The sequence below is a fragment of the Dermatophagoides farinae genome, chromosome 4 (genome assembly GCF_024713945.1).
Source record: "Dermatophagoides farinae isolate YC_2012a chromosome 4, ASM2471394v1, whole genome shotgun sequence".
Classification (NCBI taxonomy): Eukaryota; Metazoa; Arthropoda; class Arachnida; order Sarcoptiformes; family Pyroglyphidae; genus Dermatophagoides; species Dermatophagoides farinae.
The window spans coordinates 6323395-6340940 of NC_134680.1; the positions used below are offsets into that span (position 1 = coordinate 6323395).

General features: G+C 29.7%; 5 protein-coding genes across 11 annotated transcripts; 2 read left to right on the forward strand and 3 right to left on the reverse strand.

Moving 5' to 3' along the window:
* Window positions 1-378: 378 nt before the first annotated feature.
* LOC124490636 (uncharacterized) lies at window positions 379-5873 on the forward strand. Of its 4 annotated transcripts, XM_075730938.1 has the most exons (6): window positions 1415-1596; window positions 1717-1753; window positions 2273-3485; window positions 3564-4640; window positions 4724-4804; window positions 4870-5873. In XM_075730938.1, exons 3-6 carry the CDS (start codon window positions 2273-2275, stop codon window positions 5046-5048), a joined length of 2550 nt encoding a protein of 849 aa, XP_075587053.1. In that variant the 5' UTR covers window positions 1415-1596; window positions 1717-1753; the 3' UTR covers window positions 5049-5873. The 4 variants fall into 4 exon arrangements, with proteins under 4 accessions (XP_046909126.2, XP_075587053.1, XP_046909127.2 ...); XM_047053170.2 differs by lacking the exons at window positions 1415-1596; window positions 1717-1753 and adding an exon at window positions 379-979; XM_047053171.2 differs by having other exon boundaries at window positions 1415-1753.
* Window positions 5859-7391, reverse strand: LOC124490641 (myosin regulatory light chain 2, ventricular/cardiac muscle isoform). Its single transcript, XM_047053175.2, has 4 exons — window positions 7049-7391; window positions 6478-6929; window positions 6331-6379; window positions 5859-6235 (listed from the first exon to the last, which is right to left on the reverse strand). The coding sequence occupies exons 1-4, from the start codon at window positions 7049-7051 to the stop codon at window positions 6131-6133; spliced, it is 609 nt and encodes a 202-aa protein (XP_046909131.1). The 5' UTR covers window positions 7052-7391; the 3' UTR covers window positions 5859-6130.
* Window positions 7392-8439: 1048 nt separating this feature from the next.
* Window positions 8440-10858, reverse strand: Ran (RAN, member RAS oncogene family). The gene is made up of 5 exons (XM_047053174.2): window positions 10552-10858; window positions 10260-10330; window positions 9932-10142; window positions 9477-9664; window positions 8440-9407 (listed from the first exon to the last, which is right to left on the reverse strand). Exons 2-5 carry the CDS (start codon window positions 10299-10301, stop codon window positions 9189-9191), a joined length of 660 nt encoding a protein of 219 aa, XP_046909130.1. The 5' UTR covers window positions 10302-10330; window positions 10552-10858; the 3' UTR covers window positions 8440-9188.
* Window positions 10859-11092: 234 nt separating this feature from the next.
* LOC124490639 (uncharacterized) lies at window positions 11093-12462 on the reverse strand. The gene is made up of 5 exons (XM_047053173.2): window positions 12167-12462; window positions 11965-12090; window positions 11750-11890; window positions 11473-11682; window positions 11093-11410 (listed from the first exon to the last, which is right to left on the reverse strand). The coding sequence occupies exons 1-5, from the start codon at window positions 12335-12337 to the stop codon at window positions 11276-11278; spliced, it is 783 nt and encodes a 260-aa protein (XP_046909129.2). The 5' UTR covers window positions 12338-12462; the 3' UTR covers window positions 11093-11275.
* Window positions 12463-12654: 192 nt separating this feature from the next.
* On the forward strand, window positions 12655-16666 carry slgA (proline dehydrogenase slgA). 4 transcript variants are annotated; one of them, XM_047053172.2, is made up of 6 exons: window positions 12655-13051; window positions 14070-14377; window positions 14449-15390; window positions 15459-15745; window positions 15836-15924; window positions 16002-16666. In XM_047053172.2, the coding sequence occupies exons 1-6, from the start codon at window positions 13048-13050 to the stop codon at window positions 16205-16207; spliced, it is 1836 nt and encodes a 611-aa protein (XP_046909128.2). In that variant the 5' UTR covers window positions 12655-13047; the 3' UTR covers window positions 16208-16666. The 4 variants fall into 4 exon arrangements, with proteins under 4 accessions (XP_046909128.2, XP_075587060.1, XP_075587059.1 ...); XM_075730945.1 differs by having other exon boundaries at window positions 12920-13056; XM_075730944.1 differs by lacking the exon at window positions 12655-13051 and adding an exon at window positions 13203-13333.
* The last annotated feature ends 880 nt before the right edge of the window (window positions 16667-17546 follow it).

Sequence of the window (17546 nt, forward strand, 5' to 3'; positions counted from 1 at the left end):
TCTCTTTAAATACCGGGTGATTCAAAATTATAATCTCTTTGACGAGAAAAATGTTAATTCAAATGATTTACGAAACACCCTATATATATAAATATCTATACTATTACAAGCATGCGTGTTTAGCATGTTAAAAAAATGATTATCATGAAAATGCCAGACATGCGCATGTTTTTTTTTTTTTTTTTTTTTTTGATAATGAGATAGGGTGGCAAGTGCCGGAATTTTTTTTTTTTTGTTTCTTTCTTTTCGTTATAATCAATATTTCAAAGTTTTTTAGCATGCGCCTGTTTGTGTGTGTGTGTGTGTTTGTGCAATAACTCCACGTTGAATGTACGCGTATGCACAGTAAATTGTGAGATTGAATGAAAAATCCGAGCTAGAACGTTCACGACGCCACCACCACCAAAACAGTGTGTGTGTGTGCACCATTCATTTCGGCATTTTTTCCCTCTCTCTCTCTCTCTCTGTGTATGTAATACACGCTGTCGTTTTTTTTTGCACATTGTTCCACATAAACCACGCGGTTTTTCATTATTTTTCGTTCAATGATGATGATGATGATGAATAAATCGAAATAAAGAAAAAAAAATTTTCCGAAATTTAAATTTTGTTTTATTGAAAAATTTCTTTGGATTATCATTTTGTTGATTGATAATAAAAAATTTATAGAGAAAAAAATTTTTCTGAACAAAAAAAAAAATCGAATCAAGAAGAAAATCGAAAAGTTCGAACAAAACACCCTTAATACACAGGGGACAGCAACAGAAGCAGCAGTACAGTGTGTTTGTGTGTCTGTGTATGCGGTGGGTAAGAAATACGAAACAAAATAACAAACAGAACCACCACCACCACTGCGATCAACAACTTGATAATCCCGGCTTTGAAAATTAGTCATCAAAAACAACAACAACAACAACAAAAAAATTCGAATGTTCAATTTATGGATCAACATTATCATCCACAACATCAATAAATAGAGGTTAGTTTGAATTTCAATATAAATTGTGAAAAAAAATAAATTTCTTTTTATTCAATTTCGAATTTTACAAAATTATCGATCGATTTTCGATTTTTTTCCACTGTTTTCTTTTCTTTTTTATGTTTTGTACACATCATCATTGATTATTGATTTGACTTTTTTTTTCTTTATTTCTTTGATTGATTGAAAAAAAAACTTTTTTTCTGAGAAAATTTCTGTTACACAGTCACACACACACAGACGATAAACGATAACAAAGATGATGATGATTTGATTGTTGATTGTTGTGGATGTTGTTAATGGAAAGAAAGCAAAAAAAAAAAAATAAATTGAGAAATGATGAATACATGTGGATACTAATCATTTTACACACCAAACATACAGACAAACATTTCGCCACGCCGTACATTTTTTTTTTTATTACTCTCATTTCTTGTATGATGTGGCTGGATCTATCTCTTTAAGAAAAAACACACACACACATCACATCACCACAGAAGACGAATCCTATTTTTTTTCTTAATCCAAAATAGATCCACCTATTTTTTTTTTACAAGCCGGTGTTTTTGTGTGTGTGTGTGTGTGTTGTGGAATTCGAGTTGTTGACAGTGTTTGGTGTATGGGAATAATAATAAAATACAGATCTAGATTCTTTGTGTTTTTTCATTTCAATGATTCTTGAATTTTAATAGTTTTTATATAACAAAATAAATGTTCTTTTTTTGTTTTTTTACCAGAATTTTAAACAAATGATGATATGATTTAAATTAAAATGTAGGTGTATTGATTATGTCTTTTTGTTTTCATTCTTTGAATATCAACCATCATTGATCATGTTCGGTCGAATCGACCGGTTCGATCGATGGTTGAGATTGTACACGTGTCAGCCTTGATTTTGATTTTTTTTTTCGTTATTTGTAACAAATTTTCTTTGGATAGGACATGCTTATCATTGATTTTTATAAATATATATAGATCCTGTGTTTGTGTGTGATTAGATAAGCGTTTTTCATTCAAAAAATGCTCGTGATTTGATTTTTGATATTCTGCCTTTTTTTTGATATACATGCCCCCCAATGCTGCAACGATTCGATTGATTTTCAATCGAAAAAAAATTGGTCTGCAATTTGTGATCATTTTTTTCTTCAAAAAAAACGTTGCAAAAATTAATTTTCAATAATTTGTTTTAAATGTTTGAAATTTGAAATTTTTTTTGTTTATCACAAACATTTACTAGCTTATTCGATACAATAATTTTGTTTTTGTTTTTTTTTCCATTACAAAAATATATAGATGGATCCAACTGAATCAATATTGTCTACATTGAATTATACATTCGATTCAATGAATCATAATTTTGACCATACAACAACACCATTATCATCATCATCATTAACAACATCGACATCGAATGATTTTGGTTATAATGATTTGTTATTGAATAATATACATGATGTTGATGATTTTCTTACTGCCGATAATTTATTGGACACAATCAATGATCAATTATTATTTCCATCATTGAATAATTTTGATGAATATTATGATGATGATTTCTTTTCATCATCGTCATCATCATCTACATTTGGTAATAATAATTTTGGCAATTTTACCGGTGTTAATGGTGGTGGAATAAATCAATCATCATCATTTAAACAACAACATCATCATCAACAACAACAACAGCATATGAAACTACCTAAAAAATCTGCACCAACATTGATTTTAAAAAATTCAAATCCAACTGTATCGATATTGAAAACGACAACAACAACAACAACAACGAAGAAAACAACAAAATCTCGATATCAAAGATCAAAATTATCGATAAATAATTGTCATAAAAATGCTTCAGCAACTGCAGCAGCAGCCGCCGCCACTACTGTCGTTGCTGTTGCAACTACTACAATCGCTCCAAAAGTTTATGTATCACAAAAATCATCAAAAAAACATGATAATAAAGGCACATCGATTTTGGTGAAACATCAGCAGCAGCAGCAGCAACAAAAACAACGAAAAAATTCACCAAAAAAACGTTCATCATTATTATTTTCACCAATGAAAAATAATTCAGCATCAGCAGCCGAACCGATTTCAGTTTTAATGCCAAAAGTAGTCCAATCGCTATTTCCGCCATCATTACAACAGCAACAACAACAACAACAAAAACAATTATCTACTAAACATTATGGATCAGAATTCTTATATCATCATATTTCATTAAGAGATCATGATTATTGTACTAATACAATATTTGTACCGTTAACAACAACAACAACAATGACAACCGAAACGATATCTTCAACTAATGATAATGGTGATGATGCTCATTGTAAAATAATCAATGAAACTAAAAATGAAATTGATGACATTCTTAATGGTTATTGTCCAGATGATGTTATGCTCAAAGAATTACCTGAATGTCTTTCCGATCTAATTGGTGGATTGGATAGTGGTGATCTGATGAACAACAATACCGATGATCTTTTAAATCATCTTAATGATGGTATTTTAATGATAATATTATTTATTTGTCTGTTTGTTTTAATTGTATTTTTTTTCTCCACCAAAAAAAAAAATCTAGCTTGCAATATAATGACCGAACAATATCTAGAAGAAGCATTATCAAATCAGGATGAGTTGAAAAATTTACCAGATTTAAATCTTACTGAAGAAGATTTAAAACAAGTTATTGATTCTTGTTGTTACTCTGAAGATGGACAACAATCATCGACAATAATGACCAATGATGATTTGAATGATATTTGTTATGATCAATTTGTTACAAATCCTTCTGATAATCATACAATAATATCATCATCAAATATTGATAATTCAGATTCTGCAAGTGTTACAACCGGTTGTACAGATGATTCATTATTAGATGATAAACAACAAACATCATCATCATCATTTATTAGGCTCAAAAATCAAATGAAATCTAAACGTAATCGTAGTCTTTCATCATCATCACCATCATCAACGATGATATTGACAAAACGTAAACGAAGATTTTCAACACGTTCATCGGTGAATAGTTCAGATGCAATGTCATCATCTGAATCATCGTCATCAATAGAATCATCAAGTTCACGTAGTTCATCACCGGAAAGATCATTTAATTTGGCTGTAAATTTTACACCAAATAATAATTGTCATAATTATTTTTATGCCAAAAATCATTATAATAATGGTGGTAGTAGTAGTAATAGTAATAGCAGTAGTAATAATAATAAGTATCAACAAGCGATAAAGAAAAAATATCGTATAGAGATGAATATGGATAAAGGTAAACAATGGACAAAAGCTTATTCGAAAAATATATTGAAAAAACAAACATTGCCATCAACAATGAACAAGAATAATAAATGTCATATAATTCATTCAGTTCCAACCATCATCAGTAATAAACATCAGCAACAGCAAAATGTTGTAAATGGCTCTAGTCATCATGATGATGTTAATAATGATAATAAAGACGATGAAACCGTATTGTATATTGGAAATATTCCAGGTGGTGGCCATTTTACTAAAAATGATATACGTTTTTGGTTCAATAAATTTGGTATTATTGAAGATGTACAAATGTTTCAAAAACAAACAAAATCATTTGCATTTGTTCGTTATCGGAATGGACAATCAACAGCAAATGCTATCAAATGTAAGTGTCAAGTGTGTGTGTGTATAGTGTTTTTTTTTTGAAATTAAAATTTTTTTTTTCTATTTCCACACAACAATCCATAGATGGCAACGATGATTTAAATCATCCAAAATTTATACTTTCATATGGTGGTGAAAATCGACGAAAACATTATAAAGATCTTGGTTAGTAATAGATCATTAGTAGAGTTGGTGATTATTTTATTTTTTTTTTTGTATTATTTTTTCAGATTTAGTACCAGAAAAATTGGATTTTAGGATAAACATTAACAACAACAACAACAATAACAAAAGTATCGGTGGTGGTGGTAATGATGATGAAGATTTTGATACATTATTACGTTCAGCAACGGAATCGTTTAAAGATTTTAAACAAAAACAACAACAGCAGCAACAACAAAGAATTTGATTATGTGGTATGGTGTGTGGTGTAGTGTCTGGCCATCCATTCACACACTCATTCATCCACTACTAATTAATTTCTTATGAAAAAAATGTGATTTATTTTCGATTTCGAAAAAAATATCCCGATTTTTTTTATTGTTGTTGTTGTTGTTGTGTCAAAAATACCAACTTCTTTCTCTCAATACATACACAAACATTTTGTCCATCTACTGGATATATATGGCACCACATGATTGAACAAAGCAATCGTTTTTTTTCTATTTCTTCATTTTCGTTTTTCGTTGTCAAAGTATTTTTCAACACAAATTTTCATATTTTATTTCATTTTGTGTTTATCATTATGATGCTCTTGAAATATTTAAATCTCTCAGTTTGATTTGATTCAGTTTTCACACACACACACAAACACAAACACACTATTTATGCTACAATCCTTTTTTTTCTATTTTATAATCATCATGAACACCTTGATTTTTAAAAAAAAAATTTTCCATCCAAAAAAGACCGGAATTTGATTTATTCATGAAACACTACTAACTATCTGATTTATACATGCATACACATATTTAATGTTCTATTTTGAGTTTTTATAAACAATAACAACAACAACAACGATCCACAACGACCCATAAAAGTCATAATCATAATCACTATATATATATGGCGGCAGTGATTATGATTTTTGATTTACATCATTACACAGACGGCGGTAACTTTGCTGTTAGTAGTAGGAGACGACTACCAGAAATACAGAGAAACAAGAACAAAAAAAAATTCATCATCACTACATTTATATATTTGCTGATTAATAAAATTTCTTTTTTTTCAATTTTAACAATTTCATATTTTATTTGAATTAACAAATGTTTTCAAAGTTTGCTGATAGATGGTGGTAAGATTGAATGTTATATATGTTTTGTATTTGGCATTTTAAATTTTTTTTCCATTCGACTATTTATTGATGGATTTGACTGTGTGTGTATATGTGTGGTGTTAATAAATTAATTTGTATTTGTATATATAGTTGGTTGTTGTTTTGTTTTTTTTTCTGGTGGTTTAACACAATCATCATTTTCATTTTCAATTTTATGCACCTTCTTCTTCTTCACCTCTGGTCAAGATTTGGGCAAATTTTTTAATATCAACATTTCCCCTACCATCAGTTGGTGCTTCAGCTAGAATATTGTCAGCCTATGCATGCACACACACAAAAAAAAGTAAGAATGTTTGAATGAATTAAAAACACAATCGATTAATTTGATAAATTCTCTTTTTTTTGTATTTACCTCAGATGCTGAAAATTTTTCACCCCATGTAACCAATGAATGGCGAAGTCTACATGTGTGTGTGTGTGATGTGAATGGAGAAGAAAGCATAAAGAGAATTTGTTGGTGAATTGGCATAAATCCAAATGAATGAATAAATATACATACGTTTCTTCTTTACAAAGACCATCTCCTTCATCGAATTGTGCAAATGCATTGAGTATAACATCTTCTTCATCTGTACCTTGTGTACGATCACCAAATATGGTTAAAAACATTGTGAAATTGATTGGACCAGATGCTTCTTTAATCATTCCTTCTAATTCAGAATCGGTACAGATACGGCCCAATGAATCAAATGTAGCACGAATATCGTTTTTCGAAAGAAAACCATCCTTATCTTGATCAATAAATTGGAAGGCTTCTTTAAATTCGGCAACTTGATGTTGTGTAAACATTGCAAATACATTCGAACCGGAACGTTGTGCACGTTTTTTCGAGCTTGTTTTTGGTGCTGCCGATTCTTCAGCAGCGGCAGGTGCTGCTGCTGGTTCAGCTGCTGGTGCTGCTGCCTTTTCCGATTTCTTACTTTTCTTCTTCTTTTCTTTGGTTTCATCAGCCTAAAATTTGATTGAAATTAACGAAAAAAAAATTCACAAAATCAATGAATGAATAAAATGGTTTTCGACGAGATGAAACAACACACACACACACAAAAAAAAATCGAAAAAAATCTTACCATTTTTTTCAAAAGATTTTATTCTTCAAATTTCACAAACAATTCAAACAACAACAACAACAACAACCAGCAACAACTAGCTCCAGAATCGAAGTGAAATAAATTTCTACAAAATGAATTCTAGTTATTTATCAATCAGTCTGTCTACATCAGATCATCATTGAAAAGGCGGATTTACCATGAATACCAGAATTTATGCATCAAGAATCAACACCAACAACAACAACAACAACAAAACAGGGCGTGTATCGAGTTAAGAACTTTAGAATTTCAAATCAGTTTAATTATAAACAAACGATATGGCAAGCCAACCAACCAAACAAACAATAGCACACAATATGATGCCATTGAATTCATGGAATTTTGAGGTTCGATTCAATCGTTCATCATCATCATCGTATATTTGGAGGTGTGCCATATTCTTCAACCAAATGATCTTTTCATAAGAACATTCCATATGTCGAGGTTAAGTCATGTGTGTATGAATATCACTAAACCACCACCACCACCACCACCACCATTACCGCGAAACACAAAAATAGGACAAACACATACACACACACACCAACAGACACAATGATCTAATCCGAACACGACGAAAGAAAAAAAAAGGAAATGAATTTCTTTCACATACCATTACCATTTTTAATTATTCTTTAAACACACACAGATTTTTGTTCACTAGATACATACATTGATGAACGAAAGAATTTTCATTCTTTTGTTTCGACAATCATCATCGTCATCTGAATGAATGAAAGAAAGAAAAACGAACACAAAAAAAAATTCTTCGGAATATGATTTCTATTCTTGGCCAAAAAAAAAATAAAATAATGAAAATTCCGATACAGATTTAAATGAGAATGAGAAAAAAAAGAAAGAATTGAGCAATCGACAAATCCATTGTTGTATCAAATATCAACATAGAATCATCAAGAATAAATGATGATTGGAAAAAAATCACAAAAAATTCTTTCTTAATCGCAAACTTTCATTGATTGATTGATTGATTGATCAATATTTTTCATCTTTTCGTAAATATTCATAAACAAGGGTACTGGTCTCATGCTTTTTCAAAAAAAACAAAAATTCAATTCAATTTCTACTTGTTACACACACCCAGACACACCGAGAAGAAATTTTAATCTTTCGGTACATAATTCATGTTTGTTAATGAAAATGATGATATACGGTTGTTCGACATTTCGACATTCTCATATTCATCATCATCATCATCAGTTTTTCAAGTTTGCAATTCATTAGTTACACAAACAAACAAACACACCGATTTTTTTTTTTTGGCAACAATTCAATGGCATTTACCGATCATCATCATCATCATCATTTGTTGCTGTAATCACACAAGCACCAGGCCAACGAGAAAACACGAGTTTCTTTAAAAATTTATTTATTTTTTTTTTTAATTTTCAAAAAATGAATTTCCACTGCTGCTGTTTTATATTTTTTTTTGTGTATGTGTGGGCGGTGTTTTTTTTTTGGATTTTAACATTTTTGTTGTTGTTGTTGTTGTTTCTGTCCGATTAAAAATTCAAATTCATTGAAATTCTAAATGGCAAAAAAAAAATTCCACCTACCCATCTCCAGTCCAAAATCAATTTTTTTTTTTTGAATCATGTATAAAAAAAACAAAGGAAAAAAAAAGAAACACAAATTCACATAAACATACCACCATCAATTGGTGGTGAAAATTTAAGAAATGAGAGAATTGAAAGAATGAAAAAAAAATTGAATTCTGACCAAATTGAATTCTATTCTGGGTGGGCGTATGGTTGGTTAGTTGTGTGTGTGTGAAATGTAAAAAACATTTCAATAAATTAATTTACAAATTTTTTTTGGTGCTGTTTTGCATTTTTTTTTTGTTTTTGTTTTGTTATCGAAAATCAGGAGAAAGAAAAATTGGACTAAGTAAAAAATAATAATGGCCATATAAACGACACATCATCATTACCAACATATATCGCTAAAATTGTTTTTGTGTTTGTCTGTCTGTTTGTTTGTTGGTTGGTTGAAAAAAAATAAAAGAAAAAGGGGGTATTGTGTGTGTGTGGATGTAGTGTTTTTTTTTTATAATTTTCTGATAATAATAGGTGTAAGTTTGTGTGTGATTTGAGATTTTTTTTTACAAATCTTCATCATCATCATCTGGTAAAGCAGTATTCTGTGCTTTGAGCATATCATCTTCCAATTTACGTTGCCATTCTTCATCCATTCGTACTTCAGGTGGTGCCAATGCAGGCATAGCAACAAATTCTAGATTTGGATCACCAACTAATTTTCTTGCCAGCCATAAGAATGGTTTTTCAAAATTATAATTTGATTTAGCTGAAATGTCATAGTACTATGGATAAACAAAAAAAGATTAGAATTAGTGATTTTGTGAATATCGATTTTATCAATTACGTCATACCTGCAAATTCTTTTTACGATGAAATACTATAGATTTTGCCTTGACTTTACGATCTTTTATATCCACTTTGTTACCACATAAAACAATTGGAATATTTTCACATACACGTACAAGATCACGATGCCAATTTGGAACATTTTTATATGTAACACGTGATGCAACATCAAACATGATTATAGCGCATTCACCTATAATAATAATATGAATAAATAAATAAAATGTACGAATTAACAAAACCAAATTTCAAATACGAAAAAAAATTATATAAACGTATAGGAAAAAAAACAATGACGTAATTCTAAAAATGAAATAATCTGGCATAAATTCTGGACGACAATGATTACATTGTATGACATCATCATATCATAACGAAATCACATCGTAATTCGTTTATGCCGTTGAAAAAAAGAAGTGTTTTCTTCTTGTTTTTTGAAACAAAAATATTTTTCGCGAACCTTTAATGTAATAACCATCACGAAGACCACCAAATTTTTCTTGACCAGCTGTATCCCAAACATTAAACTTGATTGGACCACGATTAGTATGGAATAATAATGGATGCACTTCAACACCCAATGTCGCAACATATTTCTTTTCAAATTCACCAGTTAAATGTCGTTTGACAAATGTTGTTTTTCCGGTACCACCATCGCCAACAAGTAAACACTATTTATATTGATTATTCCAGGAATCGAATTCATTTGTGACAGTGAAAAAAATAATAAATATAAAACCCATTTTAGAATTTTTTTTTAAATCATCCAATTCCATTTTTTAACAAACCTTAAAGGATGGCATATCTGGCTCTTGTGGTTGGCCTTGCATTTTTATTTTCTTATCGTTTCAATTTTAAGCTGTTATTAATTGGAAAATAGAAAAAAAACTGTTAGTACTTGATCAGTTTGTTAATAAAATATATAATAATGAAATAATCTTAAACAATGATTTCAAGTCTATTCAAATAATATCGGGCACATGGACATTGAATTGAATCAAACAACGAATGCAATGATTCAATATTATAAAAAAAATATATGCCCAACAAATGCTATAATCAACATATATATGTACTAACCTGGATCTAGAATATTCGAATGTGTGAATGTTTAAGAGAAATTTAAATCAAATAAAAATTTGATAAACAAAAAAATAATAATGATGAAATGGATGATGATGATGAAAGATTAAAATTTAGCAAAAAAAAAAAAAAATAAATTCTTCAATTATCTAGCCGGTTGAAATCGAATGTCTTCAATCTTTTTATTCTCACACACACACAAAATGCTGCTGTTGGAGCACGACACACACACACAAATAGATAGGACCTGTCCGTAAAAAAAAAATGCTTTCACTACTGCTTCTATGGCTGCTGTTTGATGATGATGATGAGATAATGTGGTGTGTGAGCCAAGCTCAACGTTCATTTTTTTTTTTTTTTTGTTCTTTTTCTTTCATTTTTGTATGCTTCTTATTTCTATATGGCGGAGCCAAAAAAAAATACCATGCTGCCAGTTTTGGTTGCCATCTATTGACGATTGTGAATAAAATGTGTGTGTGTTTTCCGAAAACTTTTCCTTTAGATTATTTTTTGTTGAAAAGAAATTTCTAATTTTGAATAATCCGTAATTTTTTTTTCATTTCATTTATAGAATGGTAAGATAAAATTTAAAAAATTAACAACAATAACAATCATGTATGTATGAATGACTAGGTATGGATGTTTTCATGTTCAAAAAATTTTCGGAATGATTAATTAGGCTTGGAAAGACAAATTTTTTAAAAATAGAATAAAAACAAAATCAACGAAAACTAAATGGACAAAGAATATCATCATCGAAATTCGAACCAATTGGAACCATTGCTTTCCTTAGAAGATGTGCATCATATTGTCCTTCTTTTGGTAATTTTCCTTCCGGACCATGGAGAGCATGTTTCTAGATCAAGAAAAATTAAATTATTGATTGAAAAACAGAATTACAAAGAAGAAAAAACAAACCCGAATAAAATTGACAATTTCATGTGAATCAACATAATTCATTCGTAAACGACAACCCCATGCAATCAATGCTAATGGTCGTTTACGATCTAATCGATATGAATCTGGTGTAATCACATGTTTTCGAATACAATTTCGTACCAATTTTTGAAGTTTATCCACCATCATTGGATGTGCACATGGATGATATATCATTATGATTGCACCATGCTATGTGATTAGAATCAGAATTAGATTAGAATATTCAATCAAATTTGAAATCAAATTAAAAACACACCTCAACATTATGTAACCATCTTTGTGGTGGAATAAAACGATATTCACCAAATATTGGCCATAATGGACGATGATCACCATATGTTGGTAATGATGAATGATTACTATAATCAATACGATCTTTGATACAAAAATGTTGTGGCTAATTCATAGAAAAAAAAAATTCAAATAAAATCAACAGCTCCATTTATGTGCAAATATATCAATCAATTTTACCATATAATCTGGTGATAATTTTTCACATTCAACAATTGAATCAATTCCCGTATCGATACCATATGGTATACGGTGATAACAAGTATAATTTATCGGTGATCCATTCCAATCGATATCAAGATCCGTCTGATTTGTATTTGGGAAAAAAAATAAATCAAAATATAAAATCAAACAGGTCGAAAACACACACACACACACAGACCTTTGCATCATCACATTCAGGCAATACCTGTCCCATACGAATACCATGTTTTTCATCGGTAATATTTGGATTATTTTTTAAAAATTTTTCCGTATTCGATACTGGAATCGATTGAATGGAAAAAAATTTGTATGAAAAAATCATCACCAAAATGATAATCAAATTGTTCATCTTTCTGTTTTGTTTGTTTGTTGACAAAGAAGTTTTTTTTTCGTTTCGAATGGATAAACGAAAACTCAAAATGATGGCGATGAAAATCAAGGCCAACCAACTTTTGCTTTCTTCTTATTTCCAACATTCTTTCTCTCTATATCTCTATATATATATCGTGCATCGTAGTTTGTGAAATGAAAAGTTTCAGTCCACATTACACAAGACATGCAATTATAATAATAAACTTGAATTAAGTGTGTTTGTGTGTTACTGTGTGTCTGTATATGAGAGATTGATAGATAGAGTGATAGTGAGAGATGGATGAAGAAGATTTTATAGCAAAAAAAAAATAAAAATAAGGTGGACGTGGCCTATTGATGATTTTTTCAATAACAACAACAACAACAACAAGAGCAAAAGACCAACATCACCAAATGAAAACGGAAAAAAAAATTCGGCCCATATTGTAATGTTGTTGAATATATGCAAATGTGTGTTGTGTGTTGATTTGTTGATTTGTTTGAATTCCATAATGCAAAATTTTTTTTTTTTGATTTGATTTGATCATCAATTTGGTAATCATCATTGATTGATTGATTGATTGATCATCCAATCAATGACCAAATCAATCAATCAATCAAAAAAAAAAATTATGATGATCAATCCGAAGAAGAATGGATGAAGAAAAAAAAATGACATGACAACAATATCATTATATTATTATATACATGGGTAAGGTGAGTAGCAAAAAATTTTTTTTCTTCACACAGACAAACACGATTATCATACGTGTTTTTCCCAATTTTTTTTTTTTTTACTGGTTAACGATAAATCAATCAACAAGTTGACAATGACATTATCAAGTTTGTCCTTGCTTGTTTGTTGTATTTTCGTTGTTTTTTAAGGCCAAAAAAAAGAAGAAGAAGAAAAGAAAATTTTCTTTAAATATGAAAATGAACAACAAAAAAAAAATCTGGCATAAAAAATATATACAGCAACCAATATATAGGTCATGTGAGCATCAAAATTAAAATTTTTATATATATTATATATGTGAAAATCACATGTTTCGTTGTTGTTGTTGTTGTTGTTGTTCGTTTGTCTGGTCTTTGTTGTTGTTGTTGTTGTTGTTATTATTATTGTTGGTTAGTTTGTTCTGTTCTCACTTTCACTATTTACACGCACGCACACACATCACAAACACACACACACAAAAGAAGAAAAACCCTTTGTATTTTTGTTTGTTTTTGAAAAAAAAGTGAAAAAATTTGTTTCTCATTTCCACTCTTCTATGATTATTATTATTATTATTATGATTTGATGTGATTCCTTAATTCTGGATTTTCTGGATTCCTAGTCTGCAAACAAACAAACAAAAAAAAAAGAGAGAAAGAAATTCTACTTGATTATGATTCCATATCAAACAAAAAAAAAACAAGAATGCGATTAAGCTGATGATCATATTAGCATGATAATTTGCTAGTCAAAAAGTTGATTTCTTCTTCATTGCATTCGGATTTTGTTTGTTTGTTTGTTTTTTTTTTTTAATTATTCGGACGATATTTCTGATTTTTATACGAACAACCAAATAAAAAAAACAACAACAAACAAACAGCAACAACAAGTAACCAATTTTTTTTTGTTTGTTTCGAAATTTTTTTTTTTTATTATTACCCAATTGTGATGATGATCTCATCGATGATTACCATGTTACGAATCGATAATTGTTTTAATCGTTTATTATGGTCAGGTTTTAATTCAATACGATCATCGAAAACGCCTGTTGTAACGGCAAGCCATCCATCAATAATATGTTTTATTCAAAATCATCAAATTCATCATCATCACCATTGTCATACACGAACATTTTCATCATCATCATCGACGACGACGACAACAACAACAACAGTGGGCAAGAATTCGATTCGTGATAAATTGGATCTAACATTTAGCGATACTGAACAGGCATATCGTAGTAAAACAACATTCGAATTAATACGTGCTATTGCCATTCTTTATGTCAGTTCATTCGATACATTAGTCTTTAATCATGATATGGTATGAATTTGATAACGAATTGATTTGAAATAGAAATTTTAACATTTTCTTATTTCCAAATTCACATATAGTTATTAAAATGGTCAAGACGTTTAATGGGCGAACGTCTATTTCATTATCTAATGCGTTCAACATTTTATGGCCAATTTGTTGCCGGCAAAGATCAAGATGATATGAAACCTGTATTAGATCATTTACGATCATTTGGTGTTAAATCCATTCTTGATTATTCGGCTGAAGAGGATATTGAAAAAAAATTCGATAAAATTTCTGATAAACAAAAAGGAAAAGAAAAAGCAGTAAAACAATATGAATATGATGATGTTGTACATGGTCGTCGTGAATATCGTCCTGTGGCCAGAACTTATTTCTATATGAATGAAGCACAATGTGAAAAAAATATGGATATTTTTCTACGCTGTATCGATGTTGTTGCCGGTGCTACATATGGTACTGGTTTTGCTGCAATCAAATTGACTGCACTTGGTCGGCCAGAATTATTGTTACAATTATCGGAGGTTATAGCAAGAACAAGAAAATATTTTCAACAAATCACTGGACAAAACTCTATGGGTCTTGGCAATATAACACCGGAAGAATTTCAAAAACAATTGGATCAACGTTTCAATTTGAATGTTGATAATACGGAGATTGCCACCTTTTTGAAACGAATGGATTATGATCAACGTGGCCTGATGAATCTTTTTTCATGGAATGGCCTGATCGATATGGATACATTGATTAATGATCTATTCAAAGTGCCAAATCTTCGTACTGGCCGTTTGGAAATGATTATAAATGCATTGAATCAAGAAGAAGAAGAAATGTTTCGTAATATGATGCGTCGTACACATACTATTGCACGTGCTGCAACCGAAAATGATGTACGTGTTTTAATCGATGCTGAACAAACTTATTTTCAACCTGCCATCAATCGTATTTCATTGGAATTGATGCGTAAATATAATAAAGAAAAGCCGATCATTTTCAATACTTATCAATGTTATCTCAAGGTATGTCCATCAATCAATCAATGAATGTATAATCACATACCATATTGATTTCTGTTTCAATAATGTAGAATGCATATGAAACATGTGAATTGGATGCAGAATTATCACGGCGGCAAGGATTTTATTTTGGCGCAAAATTAGTACGTGGTGCATATCTAGAACAGGAACGTTTACGTGCCAAACAATTAGGCTATGATGATCCAATTAATCCAACATTTGAAGCAACAACGGCAATGTATGAAAAGAATTTAGATTTTTTTATGAATAAAATTATCGATACTGGTATTGATAAGAAAAAATTTGCCATAATGGTTGCATCGCATAATGAAGATACAGTGAGATATACATTGAAAAAGTAAGTATAAAACACAAACGAAAAAAAAAAATATTGAAAAAATCCAAAAAAAAAATTTAATTTTTCTGCAAATTTAATGTTTGAATACAGAATGCAAGAATTGAATATAAAGCCTGAACATAAATTAATTTGTTTTGGCCAATTATATGGTATGAGTGATCATTTAAGCTTTATTCTTGGTATGTAAATTTACAAATTTTTTTTTTTGATCAAAATTTTAATTGATGAATTCATATTGTTTGTATTTTATTCCAAGGTCAATCTGGATATTCCGTATATAAATATGTACCATATGGGCCAATAGATAAAGTGATGCCATATTTATCACGTCGTGCGTTAGAAAATCATGGTATATTGAAAAAAGCTAAACATGAACGAAAATTATTGATGAAAGAATTATTTCGTCGTATTTGGCGTGGAAAATTATTTCATAAACCGATTGGAAATTATCAGCCTATTTAAGGAGAGGAAAAAAATATTTTTTTTGATTTTCGATTCAAATCAATTGATTGATTTGTGATTCAACAACAACAACAACAACATGATATTGCTTGACAATTTTTTTTTCTCTTCATGGCAAAATTTTGGACAATTTCAAATTTCAATTTTTTTTTTAAATTTTCTCACGTTTTTTGTCTGTTTGTTATACTTTGCTTCAATGCTTTGCTGTTCTATCTATCTATCTAACTAATTAACTCTTTCTGTCTATCAATCAAAATTCAATACTCGTAAATTCGTTGTATTCGTGCCACCACCACCATCGCCACCACCACCACCACCACTACCTTTGATGAGATTAATGTTTTTCTGAACGGGTATTTTTAATCTTTTCGCTCTCGCTCTCTATCTTCCAAAAACAACAACAACAACAACAACAACAGAATAATTTAGAATAATAATAAAAGTTTCAAGTTGAATGTATTTTTTCTCTCCAAAATAATTAGATGATTACGGTAATGATTTCTGTTGAAAGTTCCAAATATTCGTCCCACGAGCGAAAAAAAAGAACGTTCCTAAATCATCAACCAAGATTTAATTTTGTAACTAAATTTTTCTCTTCACTTTTTTTCGATTGATTGTTTGTTCCACTGTTGTTTTTAACCGAAGAAATGAACAAACCAAATTGGCTTGTTGGTTTGATTCATCATTTTATCGTCATGTTATCCTTTTTTATATACACGAGACGGCAATGAAATCCTTTCTACGAAAAAAAATGAAAAATAAAAATAAAAAAAAACAAATAAAAAAATAATCTCCAAATATACTGGCTCAAAAATACAAATTGTCGCCATTCACATTTTTTTTCTAATAAACAATAATTGCATCTCTCTCTCTCTCTTGCTCTCAACGATTTTAAAATGGAAAAAAAAAACTCCAAATCAAGTCCATTTGTGGACGTCCAACAGCGTTCATGTACTTATATAGAAATAATCTTTCAACGAAATAAAATTCATTCATTTCCATCATCATCTCCATCATCATCATCTCCATCATGATCATCATAAACATAATTCCTATTGGACTCATTAAATCATTTTGAACAAAACAAAAACAAAAAAATCACCAAAGATCCTTTTTTTTCGGTATTTATTTCTACATTTTTTTTCGTTGGTAGATTTTTATCCCTTGGCTATAAAATTAATGTTTTCAAAGTTGAAAAAAAAAATTTTTTTTTTTTACGACGACAACAAATGGCTACAAAGTTTATTATTATTATCATCATCATCATCATCATCTGATTGTGTTTCGGTTGTTGTTGGTCATTGTCAAAGAAAAAAAAGAAGATCGTGATGAATGGAAA

What these genes read in the sequence shown, in the direction of transcription:
- LOC124490636 (XM_047053170.2), top strand. Translation starts at nt 2,273, where the DNA reads ATGGATCCAACTGAATCAATATTGTCTACATTGAATTATACATTCGAT. An exon ending in TTTAAATCATCTTAATGATG is followed by an intron (nt 3,486 to 3,563) that starts GTATTTTAATGA and finishes AAAAAAATCTAG; the next exon opens with CTTGCAATATAATGACCGAA. An exon ending in AAAACATTATAAAGATCTTG is followed by an intron (nt 4,805 to 4,869) that starts GTTAGTAATAGA and finishes TTATTTTTTCAG; the next exon opens with ATTTAGTACCAGAAAAATTG.
- LOC124490641 (XM_047053175.2), bottom strand. An exon ending in GGTCTTTGTAAAGAAGAAAC is followed by an intron (nt 6,380 to 6,477) that starts GTATGTATATTT and finishes ACACACATGTAG; the next exon opens with ACTTCGCCATTCATTGGTTA. An exon ending in AAAAATTTTCAGCATCTGAG is followed by an intron (nt 6,236 to 6,330) that starts GTAAATACAAAA and finishes GTGCATGCATAG; the next exon opens with GCTGACAATATTCTAGCTGA.
- Ran (XM_047053174.2), bottom strand. Translation starts at nt 10,301, where the DNA reads ATGCAAGGCCAACCACAAGAGCCAGATATGCCATCCTTTAAG. An exon ending in TGATGGTTATTACATTAAAG is followed by an intron (nt 9,665 to 9,931) that starts GTTCGCGAAAAA and finishes TTATTATTATAG; the next exon opens with GTGAATGCGCTATAATCATG. An exon ending in ATCGTAAAAAGAATTTGCAG is followed by an intron (nt 9,408 to 9,476) that starts GTATGACGTAAT and finishes GTTTATCCATAG; the next exon opens with TACTATGACATTTCAGCTAA.
- LOC124490639 (XM_047053173.2), bottom strand. Translation starts at nt 12,337, where the DNA reads ATGAACAATTTGATTATCATTTTGGTGATGATTTTTTCATACAAATTT. An exon ending in CTGAATGTGATGATGCAAAG is followed by an intron (nt 12,091 to 12,166) that starts GTCTGTGTGTGT and finishes AATACAAATCAG; the next exon opens with ACGGATCTTGATATCGATTG. An exon ending in GATGGTTACATAATGTTGAG is followed by an intron (nt 11,683 to 11,749) that starts GTGTGTTTTTAA and finishes CTAATCACATAG; the next exon opens with CATGGTGCAATCATAATGAT.
- slgA (XM_075730944.1), top strand. Translation starts at nt 13,267, where the DNA reads ATGAAAATGAACAACAAAAAAAAAATCTGGCATAAAAAATATATACAG. An exon ending in GCAACCAATATATAGGTCAT is followed by an intron (nt 13,334 to 14,069) that starts GTGAGCATCAAA and finishes TATTATGGTCAG; the next exon opens with GTTTTAATTCAATACGATCA. An exon ending in TCATTTAAGCTTTATTCTTG is followed by an intron (nt 15,925 to 16,001) that starts GTATGTAAATTT and finishes TTTTATTCCAAG; the next exon opens with GTCAATCTGGATATTCCGTA.